At 36.8% G+C, this 18,741-nt stretch overlaps 1 protein-coding gene across 2 annotated transcripts in view; it reads left to right on the top strand.

The window, feature by feature from the left end:
- BNC2 (basonuclin zinc finger protein 2) overlaps positions 1–18,741 on the top strand; it is a 404,883-nt gene that overhangs the window by 164,400 nt on the left and 221,742 nt on the right. The window contains exon 3 of one of the 2 annotated variants that reach the window (XM_076008759.1): positions 2,458–2,541. The exons of the other annotated variant lie outside the window; for it this stretch is intronic. Coding sequence (XP_075864874.1) covers positions 2,458–2,541 — 84 coding nt within the window. The remainder of the gene's footprint in view (positions 1–2,457; positions 2,542–18,741) is intronic. 2 annotated transcript variants of the gene reach the window in all.

The raw sequence follows: 18,741 nt of genomic DNA, 5'->3' as shown, positions 1-18,741 counted from the left end.
TTTGTTTTCTCTTAGAAAGTTTGTATTTCTAAGTGGCTGAAGTTGTAATTGAATGTAATTGTAGTTGTTTAACTTTCTCCTTTCCTCTTGAGAGTGTTTATAAAGTACATTCTGTGACTGAGAAGAGAGAAAGTAACTAGAAACTTAGTGTTTGTGACATGGTCAAATACTGTTAAGGTAAGTAGGCATTTGTTTTGTGTATGTGAAATAGGGTGTTATTTATGCTTAATTTGCAATATATACTTTTTGACTTATGGAATCTGCTTTAATTAGTTGAGTAGTCACATTTACTGAGGTTTTTATATTTATTTATTTTTATTTTTTTAGAGATAGGGTCTCACTCTGTTGTCCGGTCTGTCACCCAGGCTGGAGTGCAGTGGTGCGATCACAGCTCACTGCAGCCTGGAACTCCTGGACTCAAGCAGTCCTCCTGCCTCAGCCTCTCCAGTAGCTGGGACTATAGGCATGCACTACCACTCCTAGCTATATTGATATTTTATAAGGTTTTTGGGGTATTCATTTTTGTATGGAATATTGTAAGTTTAATTTCCCCCCTGGTATTGTTCATTTCCTAAGGGAGAATTGCTGTTACAGAACTCATAAGTGCCCCTTCATATGTCAGCTGAGGGGTGGGCAGCGATATTTCCATGTGTGACACAACACAAATGCACAGTGTCTCTGCTCTTGTTCCATGCCCCATTTCTTTCTCATTCCTCAATTTACAGCGTGAATTCCCTTTTTCCTTGCTTATGTTGTCCTAGACTAAAGAACAAGTAGTAGGTCTTGATTTCTGTTAAGACATTTTTCATTTTGTTGTCTTTGTATTTTCTTTCATATGAAACATCAATAAATGCCTCTAGAATGGATGCCACTAAATATAGTTATTACATTGTTTTAAAAATTAACTTCTTTGAAATATACTGTCAATCTTTCTTTTCTTTTTCATTTCATAAGTTTGAATCTGGGTTTTGTAGCTTTTAATAGCATGTGACTCTGAGCTAATTATGTATCTACTCCAAGCCTCAGTTTTTCATTTGTGAAATGGAGATGGTCATATCCTGTAAGATTGTTGAGAGGGAAATGTGGGTTATTATTTATGTAAGGTGCCCACATGGTCACTGGCACATTAGAATTCACTGAGGAAACTCATGGGTAAAGACTGGTTATTAACTTCAAAGACAGATGATACTCTGTTCATTTCACGTCATAGGCTTAGGCAGGGAGAAAGAATAAGAGACTTGAAAAGAAAGAGAGTTGGACCTAAAAATGTTTGAAGGATTAACTGAGTGCCTTTTTTATTAGTGATATATGTTAGTGAACTTGCAAAGTGGAGTTTATTGAAAATTGTTTAAATTTGGAGAAGTGAACTGATTTGTGGGTCAAGAAGTAGAGGGAAACACCTTCTAAGGCAACATGCTTGGCTGAAAGCTGACCTCTGAACAAAGAAACCTGATTGGCACAGATGATCTTAATTGGAGTTAAAAATTCAAAGAAAACAAAACACCAGAGGAGTGCTTGATGGGGAAAGAAGACAAAGGTGGAATGAGGCTTAGTTGGTGTATTGAGATTCAATTATTTATAGATAGATATGATTACTGAAGGTAGTATGTGTATGGAAGTAATAATGGTTAGAGAAAATTTTAAAAAGCAGAAAATATTTAGGTGGAATCCAAATCCTTTTTTTCTTTATCTTAAAAATCTGAAATGAATTAAGCAAGTGACAGGCAATACTTAGGGATGATATTGCCTAATTATAGTAGATAGCTTAGTTTTGAAAGGGTATCTTAATGGCTTTCAGTGTAGTATTTTAGAGATAGAGAATCATTCATTAAATTATAACTTTATTTCTATTTTTATTGTTAGAATACTTATAAAATAAAGTTCTTAAAGATAGTAATTACAAGTAAGTAAATAACTAATAAATATTGATAAATTAAAGTCTACCTATGTTATCCTACACCAGGAATAGGAAAAATAAATTGGAACAAATATTTTAAGTGTAGAAAAAAACTTTAGACATCAGAGAATTATAGTTTACTTAATTTCTAGATAAGAAAATATTAAAGGACAGAGGAAAAAATAAGTCACCAATGTTAAGCAGGGATTCTATGTTTTTATCTTTTGTCCTCCCCTTATTTCCTTCCTTCTGTCGCCTTCCTCCTAACCACAGACAATAAATGCCTGCTGTGTGCTACATGCTGTAGATACAGTGGGTGGTGGGAGTAACAAAATTTATGTGGATCTTTTCTTCTTGGAATTTACCTTCTGACAATTAATAAACTTAGTTTTATGGTATTTACAATATATTTTACTTCCTAAGATCAAATACATGTCAATTTTGATGGCCTGTTTCAGACCTGCAGTTGGGATATATCCCTTCTGCCTGTGTCAAGTGTGACTGTATGCAGTTCTCAGCAGCCTCTATACCCAGCATCTAACCTGGCCATATTCCCCCAGGTTCCATTGGCATGTGCTGGCAGAGTGGTGGGTGCAGACTTCTGCCCAAACCTGGAGGAACCAGACCAGAGGCTGGAAGTCCAGGTTGGAGTCTTACTATTTTATCAGCTGGGGGTGGTGTGATAGAAACAGTGGTCCCTGAAGGTCGTACGGGTATATTAATGCTATCAGGAAAAGACAACACCTGAGACAGGTGTAAAGAGGGACTAGTGTAGCATATGTGCATCAAAAGTTCCTTTTCAGGATAAGTTGTCTATAACTGGGGTTTATTTATTCACTCGGAGAATATATACAGTAGTGAATGAGAACATGGTCTCTGAAAGTTGACTGCCTAGAGTTGGCACATGTTGCTCTGACCCCTTTGGCAAGTTACTTATACTAAAGGAGCCTTAGTTTTCTCATCTGTAAGGGGGAGATTTACTATACAGAGTGATGATGGGGATTAAATGACCTTCATGTATATCCAGCATTTAGCACAGGGCTTGGCACATAATAGGCACACAGTAAATGTTAGCTCTCAGTTTTTAAAATCATCACTGTCATATGCTAAGCACTGTGCTAGGCACTGGGGATATATGTGAGCAAGTCATGCTTCCTCCATTATGGTCTCCCAGCTCAGGAGAATAGTAGCCATTCAACTGAGTGCTTTATAAGAAAAGTAGGACTTCATGATAAGTATCTTCTTTCTTCATGAGTTGGTAGATATATCCTGTGGTGTAAGAGAAGTTTATTAGCAAAGTACATTTTTTTGGTGAAAGTGTTGGCTTAGAATTCAGTTCATTTAGTGTGGTCTCACAGCATTAGAAGTGGTTTGACATATTGCAAATTAAAAATGTAAGTATGATATTTTGGCTAACGGCATATCTCCACTTCCATGTACTTTTTTTTTAGATAGAGTCTTGCTCTGTCACCCTGGCTAGAGTGCAGTGGCATCACCATAGCTCACAGCAGCCTCAAACTCCTGTGCTCAAGTGATCCTCCTACCTTAGCATCCCCAGTAGCTAAGACTATAGGTGTACACTACCATCCCCAGCAATTTTTTCTGTTTTTTTTTTTTTTTTTTTTTTAAATGAGATCTCACTTTGTTCAGGCTGGTCTTGAACTCCTGACCTCAAGTGATCCTCCCACCTTAGCCTCAGAGAGTACTAGGATTACAGGCATGAGCCACTGTGCCTGGACCCGTGTACCTTTTGATATTGAGGGAATATGTGTGTGAATGCAAGGTGCAGGCTGAAGTTCCAGCATGGATGGCTTGTAGCATGAGCAAATTTATACTGTTTTTTAGGCTCTCCATTTGGCATCATTTTCTTAATTTTCAGACTTATAGGATGAGCATAGTGAGCTCAATTTTAACACAATTTTACTGATTTGACACCCCATATGAGAAAAGAGAATAGTTTAAAAAACTGACTTCCTCACAGTGAAATGAGAATGAGAGTGGAAGTAGTATTAGGAAGAGATTTCAGTTTGTATGGTACTAAAGGGTATGCCATCTCTTACACACCTGCTCTTGGCCTACGAAAGACCACCTGAGCTCTCCTGTGCCCCAAGCTGGTATCGTCTGGGTGGTGTATGGCTGTGATGCATCAGAAAAGCAGGTGGGGCACATATGAGACATGATCATGTATTTCCCTAGTTCTAGAAAGCTAACAGCTTGAGTGCGACACATAAATGCGGAGTGATGGAAGACTTTTTATGGAGAGTAGTCTGATCCTTGACCTCTTTCGAGAGGACGAGTGATGTTCTTAAACCCATTACTTAGAATGGTCTGTCGTGGGTGATTGTTGTATAATCTGTTTGTAAACCTTGAATTACAGTACAGAGAAAAATGGATTTTGCAGATGTAAGTGTGTGAAATGGAACTGAAAAAGACCTATGGAGCACATTATTTTGACATACTATAGGAGAAAATGTATATTTACAAGTTTAAGTGAAACTCTGGATGTAGATAAATAGATAGTGGGGTTGACAATTCAGCACGGTTCTTGCAAAGAAGACCAAATTCCTGGACAAAAAAATGAAAGTGATTATATTATCGGATTCCTCATCTTGTAATACCATTATGGTGTACTGAGTGGAAAGACTGAATATGTTAAAAATTAACTATGGTGAATGATGAATTAACAGGGACTCACTTGGACCCATTTCTTCCTCCCTTCTTTTTTTCCTCTATCTTCCTCTATGCAGAGGTCCTCAAACTTTTTAAACAGGGGGCCAGTTCACTGTCCCTCAGACGGTTGGAAGGCCATTGGAGAGTGCGGCACACATTCCGCACACATGCACTTTGGGCCTCGGACGAGTCAGCTGCTAAGCAGGACAGGCAGCAGTGGCAAAAACTCCCGGCGGGCTGGATAAATGTCCTCGGCAGGCTGCATGTGGCCCGCCGGCCGTAGTTTGAGGACCGCTGCATGGCTTTCACATTTTAGAAATATACATATCCATATTATGTCAGTCATAATTAACTTGATGCTTAATGTATTCTTCACCAGGTAACAATTCTAGGAGTATTTTTTAGCTTAGCCTCCTTTCAGTGTTGCTGTGGCATTTATCCTGATCCTATTTTTTCCCTAGGAAATGAGCCATTTCTCATTTTTTACTCTAGCTCTACACTCTAGGGAACTCACTATGGGACTTGCCAAAGTAATCAACTTTTTCTGCTTGGATCTCAGGCATTCCCCCAGGGCCAGGCATTATAACCACTAGGGAATTTGCTGTTTGATCTCTTGATTCTGAGAATTATCTTCTGGGTACCTCAATTTAGGGGCAATGGGTTGTTTATATCCTTTCTTTCAAAGGATTTTTGTTTCGACACATAGCCTTCATATATGGCTTACTTTTGTACTTTAGCTGGACACAAGTTCTCATGACTGGTAGAGCCCCATACTGCTCTTACCCTCTTCCTGGTAAACCTTTGCCTTTTATTCCTAAAATTTTACGTTTCTTAGCAACTTTATTGTGTAATAATCTCAGGCCTCCCAACTCTCTTCCATGAACATATCTGTGGTTTTGAATGACTGTCATCCTTCAAATCTGTGCCTGACTTGACTTCTGTAAGAACATCTGCTGTTTTTGTGTTAATATGCTTGATTTAGAAAAATGACTAGAAATCAAGACTTCGATTCACTGTCTAACTTTGTTTGCTTTCCTCAGTGGATTTTGAAGTAGGTATGAAACAGGGTGCTCTTTTTAGCTTGGGTAGTTTAACTGATGCATAGTAGCAGATAATCACACTCTTACACAATCATCTTGTAGGAGATGGTTGTTCTAGTTTAGATCCCCCTTAACTGCTGATAAATATTTTTTTATCAAGAGAAAAGTTACTTTCTTAGCCTAACTGTGCCACCTCATATATTAATATTAAGTTAGCTCAGCACAGTTCTTTTCTTGGTAGGGAATTCAAAATGTGAGACTTGACTTGATATTTTTTACCACTGAGGTGCTTAGAAAATTAGAGTAAATAATGAACCAATATTTCAGTACCAGATTAGACACAGTTTACTGTGATGTTTTATAAACCACAGACTCCTTTCTTCTGTGAATGCTTGAAGGATCCCTTTTTTTTCCCAGACATACAGGGTGCAAGTGTAAATTTCCATAAAATTTAAATGAGGTGCTTCCTGTAATTAATGAACAATTGTGGCTGCTCTCTGGTCTGCATTGTAATTAACCGTGATCAGGCTTGTTTAGTGATGACACTGTTCCTGTAATAATTTGACAAGCTACTGTGAATTTGCCAGGTTATTAAACAACCTGCAGCATTCACTTATGGAATCACAGGGACAAGCTTGGCTGCTGCTGCTAGTTAAATGCAGCATAAGGGTGAACCAAAAGCTGCCTATTGAAGTCTATCGATCACCATGAACAGATTGAAATTCCTATGATTTTGGAGAAGTTAATTAATTTCATGAGGGGTGTCTTGAAAACTTTTTATTACATAATAAACCTACTGGGGCAAAGCTGGTCATTTTTATGAACTCACAATGAAACCAGCAAATCTCTGTATTGTTAACAGCACTATAGACTAAACAAGAGCTGAGGTTCCCCTTAACACCTTATTAAATAGGTATAATTATTTTTTAAAAAAGATTGTTCTCTTCACAAATCTATCCAGAACATCTCCCCAGATGCAAGTGTTCTCTCTCTCTCTCTCTCTCTCCCCCTCTCCCTCCCTCCCTTCCCCCCCCCTCCTTGTTCAAAACAACAGATGACCTTGTGCTAAACAGAGTCATATTGCAGGTAGAGTTACTTAAGTGGACTGGTAGGCTTCTATCCTTGGTCACCAGTGCACTGGTCCCCTTACCCCCTCTTTCAGGTTAAGAACGGTTCAAAACGTTACTGTCTAGTTACTGTGGTGTCTTTCATTCAGATTCTGTTTATTGACTAAACCACAAGGATTCCTGCCCAAAGTACCAGGCGGTCTATGCTTGACTGATTTTGATTTTCTAACATCAGCCCTGGGGTTTATTTGAAAAATGTACATACACTGGAGCTTTAACAAGTCAAGTGACTGCATGTTTTTGACCATAGAGAAGAGTGTATCTGAAGATCATTAAATTTAGCAGGGAGAAAGGAGGGGTAGAGAATAAGTGTAGTAGTCATTGTACCATTGCAGAGAGAGAGAGAGAGAGAGAGAGAGAGAGAGAGTGTGTGTGTGTGACACATTGTTTTTGTCTTTTCATCTTCTCCAAGAGCCAGAAAGTTTCCTGCAGTTCTCTTTCCAGCTATTGACAAATGATTGCCAGATGTGAGATCTTTGCAGTGCTCTTTCCCTCAGCAAACCTGCAGCGATGGGATATTTGATTCTCCCTTGCCCATTTCATCTCCTTTCCACATCTGCCAGGGACACACAAGCAATACATCCCTACATGAGAGTTTAAAGTTTACTCAGCTCCTTTTTCCCCTCCGATAAAATGTTTGGAGACAACAGAATGAGGTCCATATGACTCTCTCCCAACTTTGCTGTATGAAATTAGTTGTTTATTTTACTTACCTACCTCTCAGTAATTGAACTATTTCATTTTAGTTTCGGTCCATGGAAAATTTGATATAACTCTGGGAGTGCTAAGAGTTTCCTATTGTCTGCTTGCTGCAAGTATGCCACCGTCACAACTTCCCTTTGAGCACCTTAATTCTTATAAAAACTAGACTGTTGGTTTCATAGGACTTCTCAGTAATTTTAATGAACAACTGTCACAATATTAAGTGTGGCATGTCTGGCAAAATTTAATAGTCATTTAGGATTTAAAAAGCTATCTATGGTGGGGAGTGGAATTCAACTTGTTTGGCTTGATGAGTTTACCCTGTGTTTGTATCATTGTCAGAGTTGATATGTATGAGGCTCTAGTTTTAATCACAAGTAGCTTTAAAAAAGGGAAAGTACACTAAATTTCAGGCACATCTGAAATTAGCTTGTGTAGGCCACACATATAATCACTGACATGTACAGAAGCCTTTTGCATCTGCTTGGAATCTGTATTGATATTGATTTTTTTTCTCATCTCAACTTGAAAATATTTTCCAAAATGCCCTTATACCTCATGTTCAAACTATAGGGTGGGCTGACACAGGTGGCCTGTCTGTTTTCCTATTACACTTTTTGGCAAACGAAAAGGCCCCTTATTCCCTGAATAAGATCAGTGGGGTTTTTTTTAAACATTTAAAAAATAATCCATAAAATGTCTGCCACATGTTCTCTAGTTTATGGAAATGTTTTCCAAATTAGAGCTGTGGAATTGGATTCTTATTGTAAAAGTGCTTGTGTGTTTACTATTCCTGCTACTTTTTTAGCTACCTGTGATTATGTGAATTTATATTTTTATGTGAAATTCAGATGAGAAATATTACTATTTCTGAATTTCTGTACTGAGAAAAATTATTTTTGATTATTAAAGCCCATCTAAGAATCAAAACAGGAAAAATGTGAAGTCTGTTTTTCAGTATGTTCTTTAAAAAAAATTAACAGAGCAAAACTGAACAAGAACAAAAAAGCCAACAGCTTCTGAAGAGATTAAGTCCTACTAAGCCTAAGTAAATGGGGAAGAACTGTGTACCAAAAGTTCTCAAATTCTGCATGTTTCTATTGGAAGTTTTTATTGCATAGGGTAGAAGACAATTGCAGTTGAAGATGAAGACAATGATTTCAAACTGTTTACTCTTAAAAACAAGATGATGATCATACTGGAAGGGGTTAAGTTTAAACAACACCCCTTAAACCAAAATTCCCCCAAACAAAGAACATCTCTATGGAAAAGTTTATATTATTACTGTTCTATGACATTACCTGAAGACTGCTGGTCATGCCAGGCACACAGTGGATGCCAATGGATGGGAAGGTGGAGGCAAGAAACTCTTTCATAAAACAACAAGGTTAGCAACTCCTGCGGCAGGAGCCAAGTTCCTCTGAGTTTAGATCACTTCACATAATTTGCCCTCACTAATGTATTTGCTGGTTTCTCATGCCTTCCTGCTTTTTCCTCACCATGGTTACTCTGGGAGGCAGAGAGGTGCTAAGCAATGGAGGTGTCATCCGGCCTGCGCACCTAGGGAACGTCCTTCAGAGGACGACTTGTCACCAGCCGTCAAAGAAGAGAGCGGCTTTGTGGTCTCTGAACATCTGGCAGTGCTGCACAGGAAGCTGAGGGGGTGTCATTAATTGTGATGAAATAATTTAAACCATCAGGAATAAATGAGGCTGTTAAGCTAAGTTCAGATTCCATTTGCCATGCACATGTGTCTAGCAGCCTGTGTGCAGTTAAAAAAAATTGAATTATATTAGCTCATGAGTAGAAGCGAAACAGATACTGTAAATGAAACAAGTTGCTGCGTAGCGATGACATCGTGTTGAACCACTTCACAGAGTTACAGTTTGTAGAATCAATATAATGAAAGTGGTATATTATTTATTGAATTTATACATCAAAATTCTTACTACCATAACAATACAGTAAGGACTAGTGGCTTATTGGTACACCGAGAGGACAGGTAGGTAGATGGGTAGAAAGAATCAAGCTACCAGGTAAAGGTGGAGCGGGGTATGTAGGGGCTTCTTTGTCAGGCTGAATTGATCCACCACTTACGTCTCTATAGAGTCTGGCTGTGGGTACAGTATTAACTGCCCTTGCTCTGCAGACATAGTGCAGATTGGATGGCAATTTCTCTCTGATGACTAACTATGGATGTCCCTTTGGGAGCTTCTGACACTTTTGAGTACATTGATTTTTTTTTTCTTGCTATTAAAAACAACTATCTTGGGTGATAGGAGATTACTTCTTAAGCAAATAAACATATTGTAAGGCTTTGCACAATCAGTGAACACTGATTTCAAATGTAACTTTCAGGCAGTCCCAATTTCTTTATAAAGGAAAAACTGTCGGGTTTGGAATGCTGGGGCAACTCTGAGGTTTTGTGCATTAAACTGAGCAATGGTGAGTAGGTTCCAAAGTACATTTCTAAAATAAAAGTCATTCCTTTGCACATAAGTAAAATTTTCAAACTTGAACTTCTACTTAAAAATAAAATGACTGTTCAGGTCATGCTGCACACTGTTCAGGTGCAGCATGCATTTAAAAAAATGTCAGAGAGGTAATCCTTCTGTCAGAAAACAGATACAGGTGATGGTCTGGAGCTCTGGGAAGCTTTGGACAAGAGTTGTTTCACTAAGAAATTTAACCCCAGCTTCCTTCTTTCATCCCTTCTCTACTTCATTGCTTTTCTATTTTTCCTGTTGTGTGTTGCCTTCCCCCCCCCTTTTTTTCTATTTTTCTTTCATTTATTCTTGCTTTTAGATTTTTATCCTTTTATACTTGTTTCTCTTTATAATCTGTTCTCATTCTCCATCCTCCATAGAAGTGAACTACAATTCCGTTTTCATTTAGTTTTCCTGCTACTAGCTAAATGATTAATATCCACAATCACTTAATTTGTGAAGTTAATAAAATGTAGGTTACATTTTTACATAAATTTGTGTGATCATTGATGGAGTTTTTAAAAGAATGTGAATGAACCTTGATAAATCTTTTTAAAAGGAATGTGGAATACTCACTGAGTTGTCCTTTTCCCTGGACTTGAATTAAACTGCTATTGGTGAAAGTCAGCCAGTAGGTTGTGGCTCCGGGTTACTCTCTCTCTCTTCTTACTCTGGACTCAGGAGTCAGACATTCTCGTTGAAACACTTGAGCTTCGTGACTTCAGACATATTTGACGTCTAATAGAATAACCAGTAGCTAGGATATTGTTTCTGTGTGTTTTTATTTTTGGATTTTATCTTAATTGATGAATAGTAAGACTTGACATCTGTTGGTACTGTTGGAAGGATTGAAAGAGATAGTGTCTGTGTATAAGATACTCTGCCTAGCACAAAGCTAATAGTGAATGCGTTGTTATTATATAAACTGTTTTTATTGGCTTCTGGGGCAGTAAAAATTAGAAGCAGATAAAAATTAGAAAAATTTTCCTGAATATTTCACATATATTGAAAATTTAAATATTATTAACCTTACAACAGTTTTTTTTCTTTAGAATAAGGAATCTAAGATGAACAGAGAATTTGAAACAGATAACTGCATTTTTCTTTCTTGTTTTACTTGGCATTCTATAGTGCATTTACTTCCTAAAACCAAATGATAATACATTAAGCAGTTGCTTGAAATTTTCTTTGGTAAGTATGTTAGTAAATATTTACAGGAAAAAGCAGTTTCATGTACTTAAGAGTTTTTAAGTACATGAAAACTCTTTTCTTATTTTGGTGGGGATTGAACTGTTTGCCCCTACTTGTTTTCAAGACCTTCTTGATTCTTCCACTGCTGTTGTTATATTTACTATCTGCTTAAATAGCATTAAATTAGTGGATTCCTGAATCTGGAGTTCTATATTTCAGGTACATTATGGATGAAATTAACTTTGTTTGAATGGCCTGAGAATCCTAAATACATTCTATATTCTCTTGTATTTCTGTGAGAGAAATAGAATTTGGATGACCAACATAACACAAGCTGTTCATGTTGGGAACTGCCAGCATTAATTTAAGAAATGTTGGCTTCAACAGAGAGAGTTATGTGTTTATGGGCAGTGTATGTGCATGTGCATAGATTTTGTGTATACACACACACACACACACACACACACACACACACACACACACACACACACACATATATCCATATATTTATGAGAACAGCTAGCAGTATTCTGTTTGAATGTTTTGTTAGAGTCAGTCATAATGAAAAATTTACATTAAGAACACACAGTGTCCCCTACTTCCACATGCAAAAGAAAGAAAAAACTTTTTGTTTGGGTAGACAATGGAATCACAATTTGTATTGTAGATTCTTTAGGACTCAGTATTTTTTTACATGGTTTCAGGATTTAAACCTGGAAATTATCTAAGTAACCCAATATCTTCACTTTACAGATTTGGAAACTGAGGCCCAGAAATTTTAAAAGACTTTTCAAAATCACATACTTACTAAAACATTATCCATTTCTCATGTGTCAGAGCCCTTAAAATACTGTTTACTGGTTTTTATTCCTTTTGAGTGTAATGAGTATTATATATCAGTGTTGTGTTATAAATTTTTTCTTGTTATAGAAAATTATTTAACTCAAATTTGTCCCGTATTCTGCATGATCCAAGAAGTGTAAATAAAGAGTGTGCATATAAGTCACACCTTGATAAAGCTGGGGGAAGGAAGGGGAAGAATCAAGGAGGCTCTGTTTTTATTCCATGTAGTGATAATCTTAGCAGGTTCCCCTCTGAAAATAACAGGTCCTCTTGCATAATGTGTGATATGTGTAGACTTGATGCTAAAAAATGGAATGTTTGAGTCTGGTTTTTATTTTTTCCCTTATATCAATTAGTATAGAATTTAGGTGTTGTTCAAAAGCTAACTTTTGAACATTAAGAAGTAGAAATAGTCCCATCTAAATAGTCTCTGTTTTAAAAAAAAATCCTGCCATTATAAAAATTGAAGAGTGGACTTTCCCAAGAACATAAAAGTGTTCATTTTTAGTGCTCAATAAGTGCTAGTGGAGTTTCATGGAGCATAGAAGCAGACCAAGTCCCCTTGAAATCATTGTTGTTGTAAAAACCATCTTTAAGTGCCTTTTTGGGTATGGTACTATGTTTGCATCCTATAAAAAGTGAGCTGAATAGATAGGGTTTTTGCCCTCTAGGAGTTTATAATCAAAAACAGATAATGGAGCTGACATCTGTTAATGTATTAAGGTCCTACAAATAAACATTGATCAAATACATAAATAAAAGTTTTATATTCAAGACAAGTAAAAACCTTTTTGCTTGCCTGATTGAATAAGTAAACAGCCAGCCTCAGCCCCACACTGAAACTATCCATGGAAGTTGTAAAATGACTAAACCCCTAAAATAATCCTGACACCAAGACACTCCTTTACATTGTTATTTTTTAAGAGTTTTAAGAGAGTGCTGGAATTACTATGATGTCACTAATAGTGTATTATAAGTTGATCTGGATACAGAGATGTTGTTTTTATCTTTCTGGTTAAGAAATTGCAATTAGTTTAATTTTCCTCCATCTCGAGGATTTCACTATTTCTAACTGTTGACTGGTGATACTTGCTGTTGTAAACCAGCATCCTAGAGGGCAGTTGAAAAATTTTATCTAAATCCCCAATGTTAGTAGAAATCATATTTTTTTAATCAGCTGCCTCAACCCCCCCAAGTTATTAGGAAATGCATTAAAACAAATACAGGGGTCTAAAATAATTCTATAATGAGACAACTTATATATCCAAAGGGTTTCGAGTAGAATATTGGTAAGAAGAGATAATTTTAGAACTTTGTAATGAACAGGTATACTTGTAAGTTTGGGTTAAGTTATACCGACTAAAATTAAACATATAAATGGTAGCAGGGGGTGATAAGTATTCAGTTTGATAACATACTTTCTTTCTGCATGCTTTAATTTTAATGTAAGGTATTTTAACAATCACTTCATTTTTGAAGTGTGGGGTAATTAAAACAGCAACATTGGGAAGACTAAACATGAACCCTTCTCAAAGTTCAAGACATTAAAAAAATGGCTATCCCTACCCCAGTGTAGGTGTCTGGCTGTGTAAATTAAAGTATGTGGATGCATAAATTAATTAGAAGAACAGTCAGTGATATAAATCAAACTTATTTGGTCCACTGATGAAATGAGCATTGTTTGTAAGATTATCTTATTATTTAATCTCTTCTATATAAACCTGGCTGATTAGCCTTATGAAGTAATAATACAATTAATGTGATGATGGTATACTTTTTCTTCGTACAGGCCTGATCCTGCAGGCCTTTCTTGACTTGGATTTCTGTATATGTAAGACCATAAGAACTGGAAATTTTAATTAGCAAGAGTGCCCTTACTGCTCAGTTGTGGAGTTTTATTTTATTTTATTTTTTTTTGTATCTCAGAATGTTCCCTGGGATTTTTATTCTTTTTGAACCACTCATTTATTGCCCCAGAAGAATGAACTGCTTTCAGATATTATTTTCTCAAAACTGTGCAAAGTTCATTATAAGAGCTACCTGCTGACTTCCCTATGCTGTGCTAAGGGCTCTAAAATAAAGAGAAAGTTTTACTTATAAATGAAGCCATTAGGAATTTCTTGAATAAACAAAGTTTTTCCCCCTTTGATGTGCAAAGGAATTTTGTTTATAATTATTAGTCATATAAGTCCATGTCTAATACATGCAAAGACCATTCGTTATCGTTTGTATGAAATGGAATGCACTCCTTTCAGCTAGAGAGCAGAAAACAGATACACTTTTAAAAACCATTCAGGGATCTTGGTATAAAGGAAAATTGTTAGTTTCATTACTTAGCATTTGATTCAGAACTTTTGCTTAGTGTTTTGTTTTTTTTTTTTCCTTGCCTACTTCCCCCATCTCTGTCCCTCTGACTTCATGAAGTTGGTTTCTTTGTATCCCAAAATGAAAACTTTGCTTTTGGGGAACTAAAGATGTGCATTTTATTCACCTTGCTCTCAAATTGCTTAACTATTCCATGATATTCTCTTATTCTTTAATAGAATTTAGCAATGGTGTCTAATAATGTAACTAAGAAATTGCAGGGAAAAATGTCATAGATAATTCCCTCTTGTAAAATCTTTTATGAATGAAGCCTGATGACTGGAATTTGTTGTTCCTACTTAATCTCATAGAGAGAATAGATTTAGAACAGTGTCTTTTTAGGATTATGCATAAAGCAGTTATGAGTGTGATGTGATAAAATCTTAATTGGGATTTCATTTTGTCCTGAACAGTTAGGATTATTTGCTCCTATGTTGTTCTGCATTGATGTTAAACATTTTCAATCTGACAAATCAGATCTTTGGATGTATTATTTTAAAGATTTTTTTTTGTCTCATCTTCATAGGAGTGCCACAGATCTCCCTGTTCCAACAGTGATTATCTGTGATGCCATAACAACTTCCCTGGCTGTTAGCAGAGTATGTATCATTTTTGTGGTTTTGTGAGTCAGTAACCACTAAAAGATTTCTGACCAATCACCCCTGAATGATTTGTTCTGAGTTTGCTTAATGAGAGAAGCATGGCGTAAGAGAACCTCGCAATACATGCGATACATTTTCACTGTTACACTTGGCTCTGTTCTGGATAATGCAACTTGGATTTTCTATCATTGTTGAGCTATGTAGATATATTTGATGGCTTTTGGGTCTGTTTTCTGGAAGGCTTTTGGAACAATATTTGTCACACTAGTATTAAGATCAGGGGATCTGCTAACTAGAGCCGAGGCATGTGGTGAAATAAAATGCCTTCTGGGTTGAAGAGGTGACTAACCGTGGGCCAACTGGTCTCCTTTACTTTCTGATTAGAGCCTTCTTCTCAGATCTGATGAGAAGCAGGTTACTCAAAGAGCTGAGAAAACTGTGTGTGGCTACATGTCCTGTTTCTAGCTGGGAATGATGCTTATGACCAGAGCTGATGGGAAACTCTGGGATACAGTCTGACTCTCCATCAAATAGAAGCCCTGGTGGTAACTGTAAAGGCTGGTTTGGAGTAAAGGCTCTGAGTAGCACCCTACCATATTTTTCTGACGAGTATGACTTTTTCATGAGTTGCCTGTTCTCTGGATATGAAAGGTCTAGACTTTCTGCACTTTCCTAGTGCCTTTCTATTGTTTATCTTTTCCTTTTGACTGTAAATTGTGTCACTACCTCATAGCTTCCTTCATTTTGGTAGAATCAGATGTTATTTTATTTATACATTTTAGAATCTCTTCTGGGAGCTGACTGAACCTGGGTCTTCCTGCAAACACATTGAGAAAGTGACTTCCATGAAGGTACTATGTTTAGCAAAGATTCCAGAATTGGAATGAAGGACCAGGGGAAACCAATACAAAGGTGAATTATTGAAGTGATCAGTACTACTACTGATGGGTGCTCATTCTCACCAAGGCCTTGTAAGGCACTTCCTGAATGTCTCTCCAGGGCAGAAAAGGGGAAAATGTTTACCCATTGGCTCTCATTTTCTATTGATCTGTGCCCCTCTGAGCATTAACTCCCCACACTTCTGACTTAAGCATGTATATCTTCCTTCAGGTTGTTAGCAAGCATGATACAGGTGGGGCAAGCTCAGGATAAGATGCTAATTAGCTATAAATGGAAGAATTCAGTTAATGCCGCTAGAACAGCAGGTGAAACAGAGAGGTTTTTGGTAGTGCAAGGAACCCATACTTTAATTGCAAGGCTGTGGAAACAGCCCAAGTGCCCATCAATCCAAGAATGGATTAATAAAATGTGGTATATGTATACCATGGAGTACTATTCAGCTCTAAGAAACAATGGTGATATAGCACATCTTATATTTTCCTGGTTAGAGCTGGAACCCATACTACTAAGTGAAGTATCCCAAGAATGGAAAAACAAGCACCAGATATATTCTCCAGAAAACTGGTATTAACTGATTAGCACCTAAGTGGACACATAGGTACTACAGTAATAGGGTATTGGGCAGGTGGGAGGGGGGAGGGGGGAGGGGGGTGGGTATATACATACATAATGAGTGAGATGTGCACCATCTGGGGGATGGTCATGATGGAGACTCAGACTTTTGGGGGGAGGGGGGAAATGGGCATTTATTGAAACCTTAAAATCTGTACCCCCATAATATGCCAAAAAAAAAAAAATTTTGGTCTAATTGCCTGCAGAACTCTGGAATATTTGTTGTCTCAAATCTCTCATTTGTTGTAGTGTACTTCTTAGGTGAGTTCAGGTTTCAGGTATACCCTTACCACCACTTTGTTATTTGAAAAGACTGTTTGCATTTCCCACAATAATTTGAGCATACCGCTTAGAACACTGGTCATTCACCATTAGGACTGGAGTGATCTGGAATAGGTAATGCATTTCCCTTTCATTGACATGAGTCCATTGCATTATCCACACTGAAGCATAAACCATTTATAGGCATTATCCCATGTCCTTGATTTTGGAATAGGGGAAAGTTGTCAACTGTTCAGCTACTCTTAATATTCTTCTTATAAACAGAGTTACTTAGCAGAATTCTACCAACAGTGTGATTTGGCTCCTTCAGACCTTTAAAAGTAGACCCAAGTCTTCACTGCAGTTTGCCAGATGGCCCCAGGAACCCCAGGTTCCTGGTATAGTTAATGCTTCTATTAAACCATGACATATGATAGATTAGTGAAGATTTAGAGAAGAGTGTAAGGAAAAACTAAAAAGTAGTCCCTAGTGGGATTGAAACATTATGCATGCTTTCGTACTTACTTGACAGAAGAATCTGTTTCAGAAACCAACTTCTAACAAAAGCAATTGAGTTACACTATTATATGTGTTCTTTTTATTGTAGTTACATATTTTTATTAGAGCCATGGTCCACAAATTATAAGGTTAATTATTATCATGGATCATGGTGAGAAGAAACAACATCCAAGTTTCATACCAGCCACTCTAAGCTGCATTTAAAGACTCTAACACCTTATGCTGCTTTTAAGTGAATGAACAGATCTTAATTTCTTTCTCTGTGGTATCTGTTTTCTTTTTTCTTGGCTGTTCCTCTTTTTAAAGAAATACATACTGCTTATAGGAATGATAATTTAAGAGAGTAAAGAACAACAAGTGCTCAATTTGTACAGGTAGATGGAATGGACACCTTGTAAATGAAATGCATAGCACAGCATCTGACATAACATAATTCCCTCAGTAAATTATTGTATTTTTTAAAGGTAAAAGACCAGGGCAGAGAAACAACAGAGGCAGATTCTAATATGAATTTATAGCTGTTAAAACATCTTCCATCAATTGGGAGCTGTTAGCCAGTGAGATGTTCTTCCAATTTGCTCTTTTGCTCCAATTCATAATAACCAGTACTGTTTCAATAAAGAAAAAAATGCAGTTCACTCTGCTGCAACTTTCTCTTGGTCTGAAGGAGTTGGATATTTGCATGATTTGAGGTTAAGATACCTTAGCACATTAGGGAAAAATGCAACATTAAGGGTGCAATAGAATATACCATCTAGAAGATAAGGAGTTTTAGATTATAAGGAAACAAACTCCCTTTTCGGGCTCTTAAGGAACAATTTTCTATCTTGTGGTTGGTCACTTTCAATGTATGGCAATTGCTTTCCATTATAATCCCAAACTCCAATCAATAGGTACAATATTATGCAACTTATAGTTACATTATAACCAAAATATGTCAAATGTGGTTTCTGAGTGGCTGATTTACAGTAAGTCTTCCTCAGTCCCCAAAGTGGGTATTATGACTAATTTGAACTCCCACAGACTGAAGCATTTTTTATATGGAAATATTGTGTGTAGTGGTGAGATCGTGTCTGTAGAGGTAGTAGAAGCAGTAAAACACTGTCAATTTATTCACATACAGATTGATCCATTGTCATCTCCTTTGCATCTCCATGGATTGTTGTGAATTATTTGCTCACCCTAGGAGAGACGTGCTCTGAATTCTAATAATTTTAAATTTGTGAATCTATTAAAACCATATTTGTAGCTCTAAAAAAATTGATATTCACTGGGCAGTTTGCCCAAAAAGAGAAAGTCAAAGAGATTACACACTTATCCTAAGTAACAGCAGCCATCCTGCCAATTCTTCTTTTGAAAGAATACAGCAGACCCAAATTATACATCTATGGGTAAGGGTAGACAAGAAAAGAACTCAATATATCAAAATCAGAAAGTAAATTCCACAATAATGGTTACAATAATGTTTCAAGATGTGATTTCAGCATAGACCTAGTCATTGAACTAATCATAGCTTAGATGGGTTTA

Source organism: Microcebus murinus, chromosome 12, assembly GCF_040939455.1.
Source record: "Microcebus murinus isolate Inina chromosome 12, M.murinus_Inina_mat1.0, whole genome shotgun sequence".
Classification (NCBI taxonomy): Eukaryota; Metazoa; Chordata; class Mammalia; order Primates; family Cheirogaleidae; genus Microcebus; species Microcebus murinus.
The sequence above is the reverse complement of the archived record's forward strand: the minus strand, read 5'-3'. Positions and strand labels throughout refer to the sequence as shown.